This window comes from Mercurialis annua, linkage group LG6 (genome assembly GCF_937616625.2).
Source record: "Mercurialis annua linkage group LG6, ddMerAnnu1.2, whole genome shotgun sequence".
Lineage (NCBI taxonomy): Eukaryota > Viridiplantae > Streptophyta > Magnoliopsida > Malpighiales > Euphorbiaceae > Mercurialis > Mercurialis annua.
In genome coordinates, this window is record NC_065575.1 from 12,526,035 (window position 1) to 12,539,101 (window position 13,067).

The 13,067-nt window shown below is 33.6% G+C and overlaps 1 protein-coding gene across 2 annotated transcripts; it reads left to right on the top strand.

Moving 5' to 3' along the window:
• The first annotated feature begins 396 nt into the window (after positions 1 to 396).
• On the top strand, positions 397 to 6,846 carry LOC126688247 (probable serine/threonine-protein kinase PBL24). Of its 2 annotated transcripts, none has more exons than XM_050382878.2 (10): positions 397 to 1,045; positions 1,158 to 1,321; positions 1,443 to 1,540; positions 2,825 to 3,165; positions 3,883 to 4,338; positions 4,457 to 4,617; positions 4,708 to 4,778; positions 5,088 to 5,235; positions 5,325 to 5,474; positions 6,674 to 6,846. In XM_050382878.2, the coding sequence occupies exons 1-10, from the start codon at positions 868 to 870 to the stop codon at positions 6,749 to 6,751; spliced, it is 1,845 nt and encodes a 614-aa protein (XP_050238835.1). In that variant the 5' UTR covers positions 397 to 867; the 3' UTR covers positions 6,752 to 6,846. The 2 variants fall into 2 exon arrangements, with proteins under 2 accessions (XP_050238835.1, XP_050238836.1); XM_050382879.2 differs by having other exon boundaries at positions 398 to 1,045; positions 1,158 to 1,291.
• The last annotated feature ends 6,221 nt before the right edge of the window (positions 6,847 to 13,067 follow it).

Sequence of the window (13,067 nt, forward strand, 5' to 3'; positions counted from 1 at the left end):
GCTTTATATAAGCTCCAGTGAAGCAAAGCAATGCAAGACAGATGGATAGAGGGATACTGATACTATAAGAGGACATACTCCTTCTATTCTCTTTTTCATTAAGCTATGCATGCTTACCTGAAAGTCCTTCTTTAAAGGCAGAATTCAATTCCGGTATTTTCCCTACAGAGGGGAAGCGGTCGGGTCATGGATCTTGCACTTCACTTGAAGGAGAAATATTTGTATAAACCTACTTCGCCACGTAAAATTATGAACCATCTATTTATTGTGTGACACGTTGCAACAATAATTGTATGAATCAATAAATAAATCTCACATTAATTGGATTGTCCATAATCTTACATGGCGAATTAGGTTCACTTAAAAATTTCTGGAATAGCTGGAGCCGTGAATAACATGCACCCAAAAAGAAGCACAGCATTTTGAAGAATGTGACGAATAAAATAACAATAAGATAAAGAAAGGAGAAGGCATTTCAACTATTTTTTTAATCTATAACAGGCGAAGAACACTTAAACTTGTCATCAACTGACGAACAATTTTTTCATTGTTACCATCTTGGACGGCTGATTATAAAGCATATACTTAAAGGCTTAAAGCATATCCTTAAATATTCTTAGAATCTACCCTTAACTCCCTAGATTGTTCCATGCATTACAATACCACTTTTGTAAAGACAAATCAATTTCATTTCCAATCAACGTAACACAACATTATTGGATAACCAATCCTAATCTCTAATGTCTGTTCCTACGTAATCAGCCTCTTTATAACGAACTACCAACAACCTTAAACAATAAATCCTCCTGTAATTAAACTTTTTCTCTTTTCTCGAGCTAATTAAGCCGTTTGAATACACTTTACTTAATGGATCAAAGTCCTGTTACTAATTCATCTCATGTTATTATTGTTTACGATGCGACTCGAGATCGCGGAGTGCATGAACTCAGGCGTACCATTGACGAAGTACGATTGAGAGGTGATATTCTTCGCAGAGGTGATACTCTTATTATTCTTGGCGTTCTTCATAAGGTGCCTAATCCTAGTAAGTGTAATTCATTTGAGTTGTATCGATTTTTTGTTTTATATTCTATTATGGTACTAAAATTATAATTTATATCAAATTGATACATAAATTTAATTATATATCTTAACAGTGGGATATATGAAAGCATGCCCTGAATCGTTTGGAGGAGCAAGTATTAAAGCAATGGAAGAGGAAGTTTTAAAGAAAATTGATGTGTATATAAAAATGCTGCTTAGAAGTGCCCAAGTTTGTGAAGATGAAGGGGTAATTAACACATCTTTTGCACACAAAGGGGTAATTTAGATACATATATATGCTCTAATTAATTGTCTTAACTGGTAATTAACACATATATTTAAATACTCATTAGTTATATATTTTGTTCTTTAATCACATAGTTTGCATTAAATTATAGGTGAGTATTGAAGTTAGAATTACAGCAGGATCTCCCATGAAGCATGTGATTATACAAGAAGTTGTATCTTATAAAGCAGCTTGTGTTGTACTTGATAGGTATACACCCATTCTTTTTTTCTTTTATTATTGGCTTAACCAATCAAGAAGCTAATTTAATTTTGATTTTTTATTTATGTAATGTCTCTTTAAAGTTGTATTATAAAGCTACGTGAGTGTGCTGTTTACCAGTGCGTCCTTAAATAATTAACAATTTTTACATAAAAATAATAAAAAGTCTTTCAACTCTCAATTTTTCATTTATTTGGTGCCTATTTCAATTTTTTTTAATTCAATAAGCTACAAACATTTTAATTTTTTATTTATCTAGTCTATTTTTAAATTTGATGGAGTGACTCATTTTGTCTGACATATCAAGTTAGGTGTAATTTAGTTTCAAGTATGTTTCATAATGAATGTAATATACATTCCTCTTCTGCCCAAAAAATTTATTTATTCAAAACAAATTAAACAAAAAAATTGAAAAATAGTAATCTTTATCATTTTCTTAAGGCCTAATCACTCAAAAACCTCTGACCTTTAATGTTTTTTTCAATTCTACCATGACGTTGCAAATTCGTCAATTTTACCCACTTTTGAATTTTCCGTTTTCAATTGTACCCCAATTTTTTAATTTTTGTTAATTTGTTTACTTAAATGATGAAATCATTCAATTAACTAAGTATAAAGATGAAATTAAATTCTTTTATATTCAAAAAAGTACAAATAAGTCCTTTATTTTTAAAAACTAATTAAAAACCATAATCAAATTAACACTAATTTAAATTCCTAATTAATTTAACGAAATTTAAATAAATTTTAAAAACATGCAATTAATATATATTAGACGTGGAGAATGTTTTTAAATTTTTTTCAAATAAAAAAGGCATTAATTTAATATTTTAGGGTACAATTGAAACACAAAAATGCAAAATAAGGTAAAATTGACAAATTTTCAACGTCAGGGTATGATTGAAAAGGGGCTAAAAGGTCGGGGTTTTTTAAGACATTAGGCCTTTTCTTAACTGGGTATGTATAGCATATCTGCTTTCTTTTTTGGAATAATTATACTGATGGTACATGTGACTTTAGTCCACCACGTTATCTTTATACTAATTTATCACACTATAGCACGTCATTAAAATGGTGACAATATTGTAGTTTTCTTTTTCATACATTTGAATAGTAACATTACAATAGTCGCACTATTTTAATGGCATGTCATAATGTGATAGGCGCAATCCACAGATAATTTAGTAAACCGAGTCTTCCTAAAAAATTCTCAATCACCTTATTTGAATTTATCAATATAATGTCCGAACTTCTTTTTTTTACTTGAAACAGGCATTTGAGAAGGGATTTGAAGTATTATCTAAAACAGATACCATGCAAAGTTGCACTGATCCAAGATAATTTATCAGTGGTACTGAAGAGACCTCATGCAACTGATGAAACAGATCCAATAGAAGTTGTTAGGTCTATTTATTCCATGTCCAAATCTGTTCCACCTTTGACTTCTCTAAAAGCTTTTACTGACAATGAAGGACAATTCAGCAGCACTGTCTCTTACAAAACCAACTTATTTTCTAGTACTTCCTATGATATTTCTGATACACCCAAGTCCACAAATAGCAGCTGGTTCCCTTCTTTGGATTTTGGACACTTTTCTAAGCCATATCCATCGGGTCAGTAATCTTCCTGTTTAATTATTTAGACAGATTAAGTAGCATTTCTGAATGGATATTATATTACATAAAATCATTATTAATGCATTTTTATAATTAATTTAGATGGATAAAATAATTTAACATATGCTAAACTTGTAAACCTTTTTTTAAATTTAGCTTATGCTTAATTTAACACAAGATATATCATTGAAATGAACATGTACATTGCATCTTCAATGTTAAATTTAGCGATGTGGAATTGATTTAGCATAATAAAAAGATGCTCAAATCTTTTTATAAATTTATCTAAACTTTTTTGAAGGCTCTTAATCTATTTTAATTTAATATTTTATTATAATTTTAGTTGATTTTTTCCGTCATTTGATTTTTTATTTTTTTAAACCGAACCAAAATTTTTGGTAAACTATATTTTTTCAATCCGAAACAAACCTTTAGATTTGGTATACATGTAGAACTTATTTATCAACGCATTTCAACCTTTTAGCGACGAAAATATCCGTTGTTAAAAGGTTGTTTTCTAGTAATGTAAATCGAATTTGTCGACTTGATTCAGTTTTTCGGTTTCGATCGTTTTCTGCATACGCCTATAGAGGAGGTTAAAAGTGAACTAGGGAGATTTTTTAAAAATATTTTTAAGAGTCATAGAAAATTTAATTATTTTGACTTAACTTGCGTTTTTTTTATTTAAATACACTAAATTATAGTGCTTTTCAGGCACTCCCAATATCAAAGCAGAAAACGAATATTGTTCATCAAATCAAATCCCCTCAAAAAACTATAAGAGTGCATCAAGATGGGAATCAACAGAAGCACCAATTTTGTGTTCTTCATGTGGAGCAAGGACTGAATTGTACATAAAAGATTCAATGCAATTCAGTTTCTCTGAGATACAAATTGCTACACAGAATTTTTCAAAGGATAATTTATTAGGTGAAGGTGGGTACGGACATGTATATAAAGGTGAACTTAAAGACGGACAATTAATTGCAGCAAAAGTACACAAAGAAGCAAGCACACAGGGTTTTACAGAGTTTCAGTCTGAGGTTTATGTTCTAAATTTCGCTCGCCATAAGAACATTGTCATGCTTCTGGGTTATTGCTGCAAGGAGAATCTTAATATCCTCGTTTATGAGTATATTTGTAATCAATCTCTCGATTGGCATTTATTTGGTAAGTTTATTCATCGACAATATTTATTCAATCAATGAGTTATAAGCGCTGTGCAGAAATCTGCTAGGTTGTGAGTTAATTTGATTATTGAATTTTATTGCATTGTTTTAAAATAAAGATACGGAAGCAAACACACTAGACTGGCACCAGAGATATTCGATTGCGATTGGAATTGCAAAAGGGTTGCGCTTTCTTCATGAAGAATGTCGCGGTGGTCCTATTATTCATCGGGACGTTAGGCCTGGCAATATATTGCTCACACATGACTTCGTCCCCATGGTTCATTTCTATACCATATTTTTTTTGTGTCGATATGACCGGTAGGATTTTTTTATTAAGTGATACTAATGAGCTTGATCTTCATCACAGCTTGGAGATTTTGGTCTTGCTAGATGGAAGACTACTGATGAGGTCCAGACAAGGATACTTGGCACTTTTGGGTAATTTGCATTTTACAAGTGATCCAAAAATAAAAATATTAATATCCTAAACTTTCCATTAAAAATTTCTAAAAGAAATCCGTTTCTTCTACTTCTAAAGTTGAGTATCTAAATTAAAGTTGCTTAATCAAAATGAAACAGCAAAAAACTATAACTCAAATGGTATAAGGGTTGGGCAGCAAACTGTTAGATTATACTCCCACAAGCACTCCCCGTTCTCAATTATCAAAACAAATTTAGCGCCCTCGAAAAGTATTACATGTGTTTGTATAAATGTGGCTAATTTTAGGGTTTGGCATGTGCATGTAGATATCTTGCTCCAGAATATGCAGAAAGTGGACTTGTTTCTGTAAGAACAGATGTGTATGCATATGGAATCATTCTCTTACAACTACTTTCAGGACAAAAAGTTGTCAATTCTAAAAGAGAAGAAGGACAACAATCACTTCGACAATGGGTATGTAAATTGCTGAAACACACTTAAAGTTTTTAAAATAGCTTAAATAAGTCCATCTGAATCCAATCTTTTTTAATGGACATTATTAGGCAGAGCCATTGATTGAGAATCTTGCATTACATGAGCTTATTGATCAACGTATAAGAGATTCATATGACACTTATGAACTGTACCTCGTGGCTAAAGCAGCATATTTATGTGTCCAAAGAAGCCCCGAAATGAGACCGTCCATCGGAGAGGTATATGCCCGTTATTTAGTTCCGAATAATTCAAAATTTATTTTATTTGGCTAAATAATATTTTATAGGATTAATTGCTTTAAAATTCATGCATTTTGACGTGTTTTGCAATTTTAACACAAATTTTCAATTTTAGCAATGAACTATTTTTTTTTCCAATTTGAAAATACCTAGCAATTTTCCGTCAAATAAACACTGATTCAACGTCCACATCATTATTTTTAACGAAAAATTGTTCGATATTTTTTAAATTTTAAAAATTCAAAAGTTGGGTGTCCCACATTACTCAAAACTAAAACTTGATGTTAAAATTGCAAACACACTAAAGTTCATAATTTTTTAAAACAATTAAGCCTTTTTTTTATATCTACAATTTTAATCGTTTTGTCAAAATAACTCTCTAAAATTAATTTGGACATTATGGTCCATCAATCTGCAAATTGGAGGAGCTATATCCAGTCGTCAATTTGAACCTATTTCTAGGACATAATCCACATTTTAAATTGATTTTTTTTATTGAACTGAAGATCAATTGTGTAAAGTAACAACTCATGAAATCAAAAGGTTATACAAATAAATTTCAAAAATAGATATAATTTGAAGTTCAAATATATTAGATTCAATTTATAAAATTAATAGACTAGAATGTCTAAATTATATTATAAAAATATATTTGGTTAAAATAATCAAAATTGTAAATATAAAAATATTTTTCCTAAATAAATTTGTTTTAACATTATTAAAATTAATTATTTTCAACTCTAACAAATTTAAAAAATCAATATTACTAAAATTAGTATTTTACTAATAAATTTTATTCACGGACAACCATCCGAGAATGGTTAACCAATTTTACATAGACAAAATAAATTTGTCTCTCAATAACTATTGTCCTGAAATCTAATTCAATATTTTTATAGGAAATCTAAAAAATTTATCTGATTTTTTTTGAAATCAACGCGTCACAATTTTATTTACGTAAGTTATAATAAACTTTCTATTCACGGATTTTTTTATTTGATCGACCACGCTCTAACAAGCGGTAAAATATATTTGAGAACAATCAAAAACATTTATTAAACTAAAATAATAAAATTTAAATAACATGATATATAAGGAAATGTGGTATGGATAAATTTATGTTTCCATGTCTTTAAGATGGAATGCTTTCTCTAGTAATGAATTCTTGGTTGGTGCAGGTAATTGGGCTTCTGGAGGGGGAAAATAACCATTTGAGGGATCATGTCTTACCTCATTATACAACAAGTTCAACATAATAATTGCGTTTTAATTTTACACATGTATCTCTCATTTTTCTCTTTTATTTTTAGCTCTATATACCTTCTTATACTACATAAAATTACCCTTATTTTTGCCATATGTTTTGCCTTTAGATGATGTAAACTAAATAAATTTTAGGCTAATAGTCTTAAAAATTACCGAATTCCTTTTCCAACAGCACTCTGATATTGTAAAACTCGTAATGTTATATTTTTTTTTTGTATTTTTAACTTTTTATAGCACTCTAAAATAGTAAATTGAACTTTTTTTATTTAGATAATATTCAAAATAATTTTTTTTCATATTTAACATATATTTTAAATAGTATTTAATGTTATAAATCCCCCAAATAAACCACCTTCTCCACTAATTTAAAAAGGCAAAAGGTACAAAAAAACCCTCGTAGTTTTCTAAAAGTACAAATCAGCCTTTCTACTTTTTTGGGGTATAATTAAGCCCTTTTTGTTTTCAAATAGAACAAATAACCCCTTTTATCCAACATCATTAGAAACACGTTAATAGCTGACATGTCTCTCATAATCATATAGGAAAAAGTTCAAAAATAATTTTAATATTTAAAATATTTACCAAAAATTGAGGGGGTAAGTTTTCCAAAAGTAAATTAAAAGGGTTTATTTGATCGATTTTAAAATAATAAGGGTTTAATTGTTCAATTTTAAAAACACGGGGGCTTAATTGTGCCCAGATAAAGTAAAAGGGCTGATTTGTACTTTTAAAAAAAACTCGAGGGCTTTTTTATACCTTCTGCCTTTAAAAAATTCATATTAATTTTTTTAATATAAACTAATGAAAAACCTCCAACTCCATCACTGCCTCCCTCGGATCCATCGCTACCTCCCTCAGACCCATCGCCGAGCTTGGCTTCTCCATGGAAGACCAGCTTTGAGCTCATCTAATGGGGAAGACGAGCCCAACAGCGGCGGTTGGTCGCTGTAGCGGGTTCGATGAAGGCGGTATGTGGAGTTGGAGGCGTTGAAAAATCGATTTTTTTATTTTATTTAATTTTTAATAAAATTTAAAAATTAATTATATACCTGTCACAACCCAATTCCATGGGACGAGACGGTGCTAGGGAATGATAATGATAGTTCCGAAACTCGTAGCAAGCCTATTAACCTCTATAAATATTTCGCGTTTTGAAAACATAAATTGGTCTCCACTTTTTTTATAAGTATTTGAAAACCTTTTCCTAAAAATATAACCAAAATATTGTAATTCTATCTCTAGAACTCAGGGCGTACGTGTAAACTCTATATAACATAATGCCCTATCCGAATACAATGTCAATAGTATAAAACCAGTTGACATCATAAACAAGTAGTTAAAATATTTTGTACAAACATAATTTTTTTTTTACCATAAATTCAGTTTTACTTTATAAGCAACTTGTAAAAGCCTTTTGTATAAACATGTAGCATACAAAATTGTCACGATCCAAAATCTCGAGTCGCGACCGGCGCTAGGGAATGGAAAAGTTTGTTCCGAAACCCGTAGCAAGCCTTAAAAACGAACAATTTTTTTTGCAAAACATCCATTAAATCAAATACAAAACCTTTTCAACATTTAACATATACAACGTCTTTTTAAAATCAATACAGAACGGTCTTTTGGAAACCAGGATCTTACAAAGCGATACTTCATCTCCAACACTGCCCTGTTTCGACTCATACAAATCATAATCATAACCAATTCCATTCATAGGCAATTGGTGGAGAATTCAAACGGTTAAAACATAGTTTTATAAACTATGTGATAACATAGCGATAATGATTGGTAGGGGCGAAGCAACCTCGCCAAAAACAAGTATCGCTAAGTCAAGCAATTCACCGACATGGTGTCCACAAAAGACACAGAGCTGCGATAAACACAGTAGCACCTCGCCCAAAGCTCGAATTCGAGAACATATGTATACACCTTCTCCGCCTATGATGTGAGGCATCATAGGTCGGATCTAGCACGACTAATTCACCGACCATGTGATCTAGGGGGTCACCAAGCTAAGTGTAAAAGATTGATATTCTAGATAAACACCACACGACGTCCATCATAAAACATAACCCGAGCTCCGTTATTGTCACGACCAAGAATCTCGAGTCGAGATCGACGCTATGAAATGGGAGTGGTAGCTCCGAAATCCGTAGTAAGCCTAAAACCACTATAAACGTTTTGTGATCTAATCAGATAAGCAATCATGCAAAACGTTTTTAGAAAGGCTTTTAAAACGATTCGATTGTGAACATCTATTCACATTCTGAAAACTATACATAGAAACTAGGGTCTTAATATGAGATGCCACATCAAGCATCGCCCTATTTCGCACATCAAAAGCAAATGGTTTAAGCGCAGATAAAACTATACAAGTTTACAAAATAGCAGATTATAGGCGATTGTTGGTAATTTAACTCACCAACTTGTAATAAAAGTGGACTATAAGTCCGGGTTGTCGAACCCACAGGGATAAGAGGTTTAATGAGAATGAAATATGATTTTGAACTCCAATTCGGATAGCAAACGAATGATTGGTTTTTCGATTAACAACTACGGAATTTAAACTTAAGCAATCAACTATTCAACTATAAAAGCAAACAACAATCAACAACTAAATGATAAAAGGATTAAAGACAATAATATTAAAGTGTTTGAGGGTTGATACTAGCTAATTAACATTGCAACAAACGGAAATGAACATCATGGCATTCAACAAGAACCGAGTTGTTTCTAAAGCATCGTTCCCGCTCTCTCGAGCCTTAAAGAACAACAAAACCACCTATCGAAAAACCAATTAAAGCTTAAATCACTCTCGTGATACTAAACCCAATCAATTAAACAACAAGCAATGATTAATCCAACTCAACGGCTACCTAATCCCTAACCCGCTCTCACAGTGTTATGACTTAGACTTCTAATCACATATGTCTATCTATTTAACCATCTCTCAATGCATTAAATAAACACTAATCATGCTTTAGGAGATCAATCTAAAATAAGCATTAAGAACAATGATTAAAACATGTTATTCAAGCCATACATACAAATCCATTCAAAGCAACATTTAAGAGTTCATATCAACCCCCAAACATGGGGGTTTAGCCAAACATGCTAAACATCACTAATAACTACTAAATAAAGAGAAATAAAAGATAAGCAATACTTACTTAGGAGAAGAAGATTCAAATTAAGCACTTGCATTCAAAAATAAATCTTGTTCTTACAATAAGTAAAGCTCCAAGCCACACAACAATGGTGGAAAAGATGGAGGCACAAAACCCTAAAACTATTCTACTCCTAAGAGAATAAAACTAAGCTAAAACTAAATTGTTGTAGAAAATGATTGATAACCTAAAATAGATATAAAAGGCCTTATATATGGCTCACAAAAGAGCAAATAAAGTTCCTAGTACCTAGGTGTGTTGGGCCAAATCCGGAATGGGTCCACCTTGTCTTTTAGCATGAAAAAGATCCAAATCCTATGTGTCTTCAGGGAGGGCTCGATCGAGCTCCTTCATTAATCAGCTCAGATCTCGATCGAGCTCCTTGTGCGAAGGGTTAGGGCTCAATCGAGCAAGGCAAGCTCGATCGAGCCCTCAGAACTCGAAGGAGGAAATATTTGCAGAACCGCTGACTTTAAATCTACATAACTCCTTGTAGACACCTCCAAATGAGCTGATTCTTGAACCGTTGGAAAGCTTAGGGTGTCTACTTTAACTTTCATGAAGAACACAAATTCATTTGAAGTTTATAGCTGGGTAAAATTCACCAATTAGTGCAGCGGGGTCGGATTTTCACATGCGTTCTTGCCATCTTTTTGGTTCACTACTTAGTCCTTCCTTGGATTTGTTGATTCTAACTTCATTTAGGCCTAAAAGAATCTGTTTTGCTCCATTTTACCTACAACACAAACACACGCAATAAGGCATACGAAATAGCCGAAAAGCGTGGCAAAACAAGTAGAAGCAATACGGAAAACACCTAGAAACATAGGAGTATTTTACTCCTATCAGCGATACATAAAACCGTTTGACAAAACCGCATAAACATCTAGGACTAGACTACTGCAGCGTTATCGATTGAAACTTCCTTTGCACATACTTCTAAACACAGATTTCTGAAGCAAGTATAGAAGTTCGTCATGTCATAAGACTATTCACCTGAAAGTGGTTAAAACAACGGGGTCATTCAAAACTGAGTGAGTTCGTAGTTTACAAGCGAGTATTCTATAAAACAAAACAATGCTACAAATCATTCATTTATATGCATCCGAATATAACTTCCGATTGAAACCCTAATCCTCGGTTTCTTGAATCTTCTTTGCAATCAAAACGATTAATGCAATCCTGATGGTAGGTTACGGGATAGTTCAACCAAGTCAACCAATACCATCTGGTACAGTCCCAGGATAGTTCAACCCAAGGTGAGTAGTACCATCACTCAAATCCAACGATCAATATGAGTCCCAGGATAGTTCAACGTAGGTGACTCATCATATACAGGTCGCGGGATATTTCCACCAAGCTGACCTTATATCTAAATATACAAAAGATGTCTCCAACATCAAACGAAGAAGCATACAGCTTGACTTAACTAGTGATCACGTAGTTCCTATTGCCGTCCCATAGGAAAACATGTTTTATCAGATCTATATTGGTTTCAAGAAAATGATGCGTGTATTTCATACAAAGCATTTTCAATAATAAATCATGTTATGCAATTCGTATAAATCAATTCGCATTTAGAAAGCAATGCATTTTAATACATCAAATATAAACACATATAAACTCACTGCTTGCTATTCCAAAAACTTTGATCACACGACCCCAGTCAAGTTTCACGATCTCCTTGTCCGGTAGCTGGTTGCCTCGTCGGATCTAGGAAACAGAAAAACATAACTCGAGTAAGAATCTATCTCTATAGACATTCTAGGCTCGAGATATAAACATATACGTAACTCGTCGAGTTCTAATCACGTCTAATCTTATTTCGTTCCATCTCTACTTATCGATCTTCGATACTATCTCTATATCGTTTTAGGTTTACGACTTAACCTTAAACCTAAACGTCTAACTCCTTATATCACAACCCTAATCATAAACTTCATATTTTATGTCCAAATTTCACATTTTCGGGGTTCGTAGGTCAAAATCAAGTTGAAATGCATTGTACGGGTCTCGGGATGTCATTCCGTGGCGAAACAGACTTGGCATGCCATGCCAGGCCTTCCTCACGTCGCGAGGGGTCCCCTCACGTCGTGAGGCATCAGATCACTATCAGGACGGCCGAGAGTCTATAGCTTCATTTCACGGGGGACGCACTCAGGCAGCCCGGGTTCAACGGCAACTGAGAAGACTACTTCTGGCCAGATGTGAAGTAGACTAGAACTAGAGGTGCATGAGGCCAGATTCATGCACCACGATGGGTAATGCTCAGGCTAGGGCATTAGCATAGCACTGGGTGAGTGAGCGCCTCTGACGGTGGGCAGTATCCTTGTCGCTTGTGTAGCTGCAAGTCTCTTCTTTCACAAAAATTGACCTACTTTGTCAATTCTCGTTAAAGAGGGGGAAAACTGTAGACACCTATTTTTCAGATAGGTAAAAAGTGACAAGGAACTGAAGCGTCCAACGATGATTTTCAGAGAAATCTGCCCGGGGGACGAGCTTTCGATTTGCTTGCTGGAATCAAAGCAGGTGTAATATGTGCACAGCTGCAAACTTGAAGGATTAAAACGCAATTAGGCATAAATAGCCCATAACAATTCTGCCGGCGCTTCATCCTGCCGGCGCCGCCTCTTCATCCTGCCGGCGCCGGTAGCTTAAGCTGGCGCCGTGTTCGTCGCTCCTCAGCATCACCAGAATTGCTTCCCAGATCCTCTAGACTCCGATCCGAACTTCAAAACGTGTTTCCAAGCTCATCCGGACTCCGAATCAGGCCCACTTCAAACCTAGACATAGATAATTTATGTACTTATATATTATGTATTGTAACGGGCCAGACCTGATGTAAAACGTACCCATAAGTTCAAATATGTAACATACTGTATAAACCGGGCCCACGAGCCCGAGGCCTAGCAAACCAGCAACTTCTAGAGCCGATTCCGGGTAAACCCAATCTCAGAATCCACTTCGGACCAAACCAGTGGAACCGGATCGACGAGACGCATAACCCTCGTGATCTAACCGGGAGCCAATTCCTACCAGACCGATGGTAAAAACTCGTGTGAGTGCCAGGCACTCAAAGTCAACAAGGTTAAAAAGTGTTCCTGATCGAGTCATATGCGCGTCAAACGTGTTTACTGCT

Bases quoted from the DNA above. Each gene is read 5' to 3' on its own strand.
- LOC126688247 (XM_050382878.2), top strand. From the start codon at position 868: ATGGATCAAAGTCCTGTTACTAATTCATCTCATGTTATTATTGTTTAC. The intron at 4,779-5,087 runs GTAATTTGCATT...ATGTGCATGTAG, and splicing joins AGGATACTTGGCACTTTTGG to ATATCTTGCTCCAGAATATG. The intron at 5,475-6,673 runs GTATATGCCCGT...TGGTTGGTGCAG, and splicing joins TGAGACCGTCCATCGGAGAG to GTAATTGGGCTTCTGGAGGG.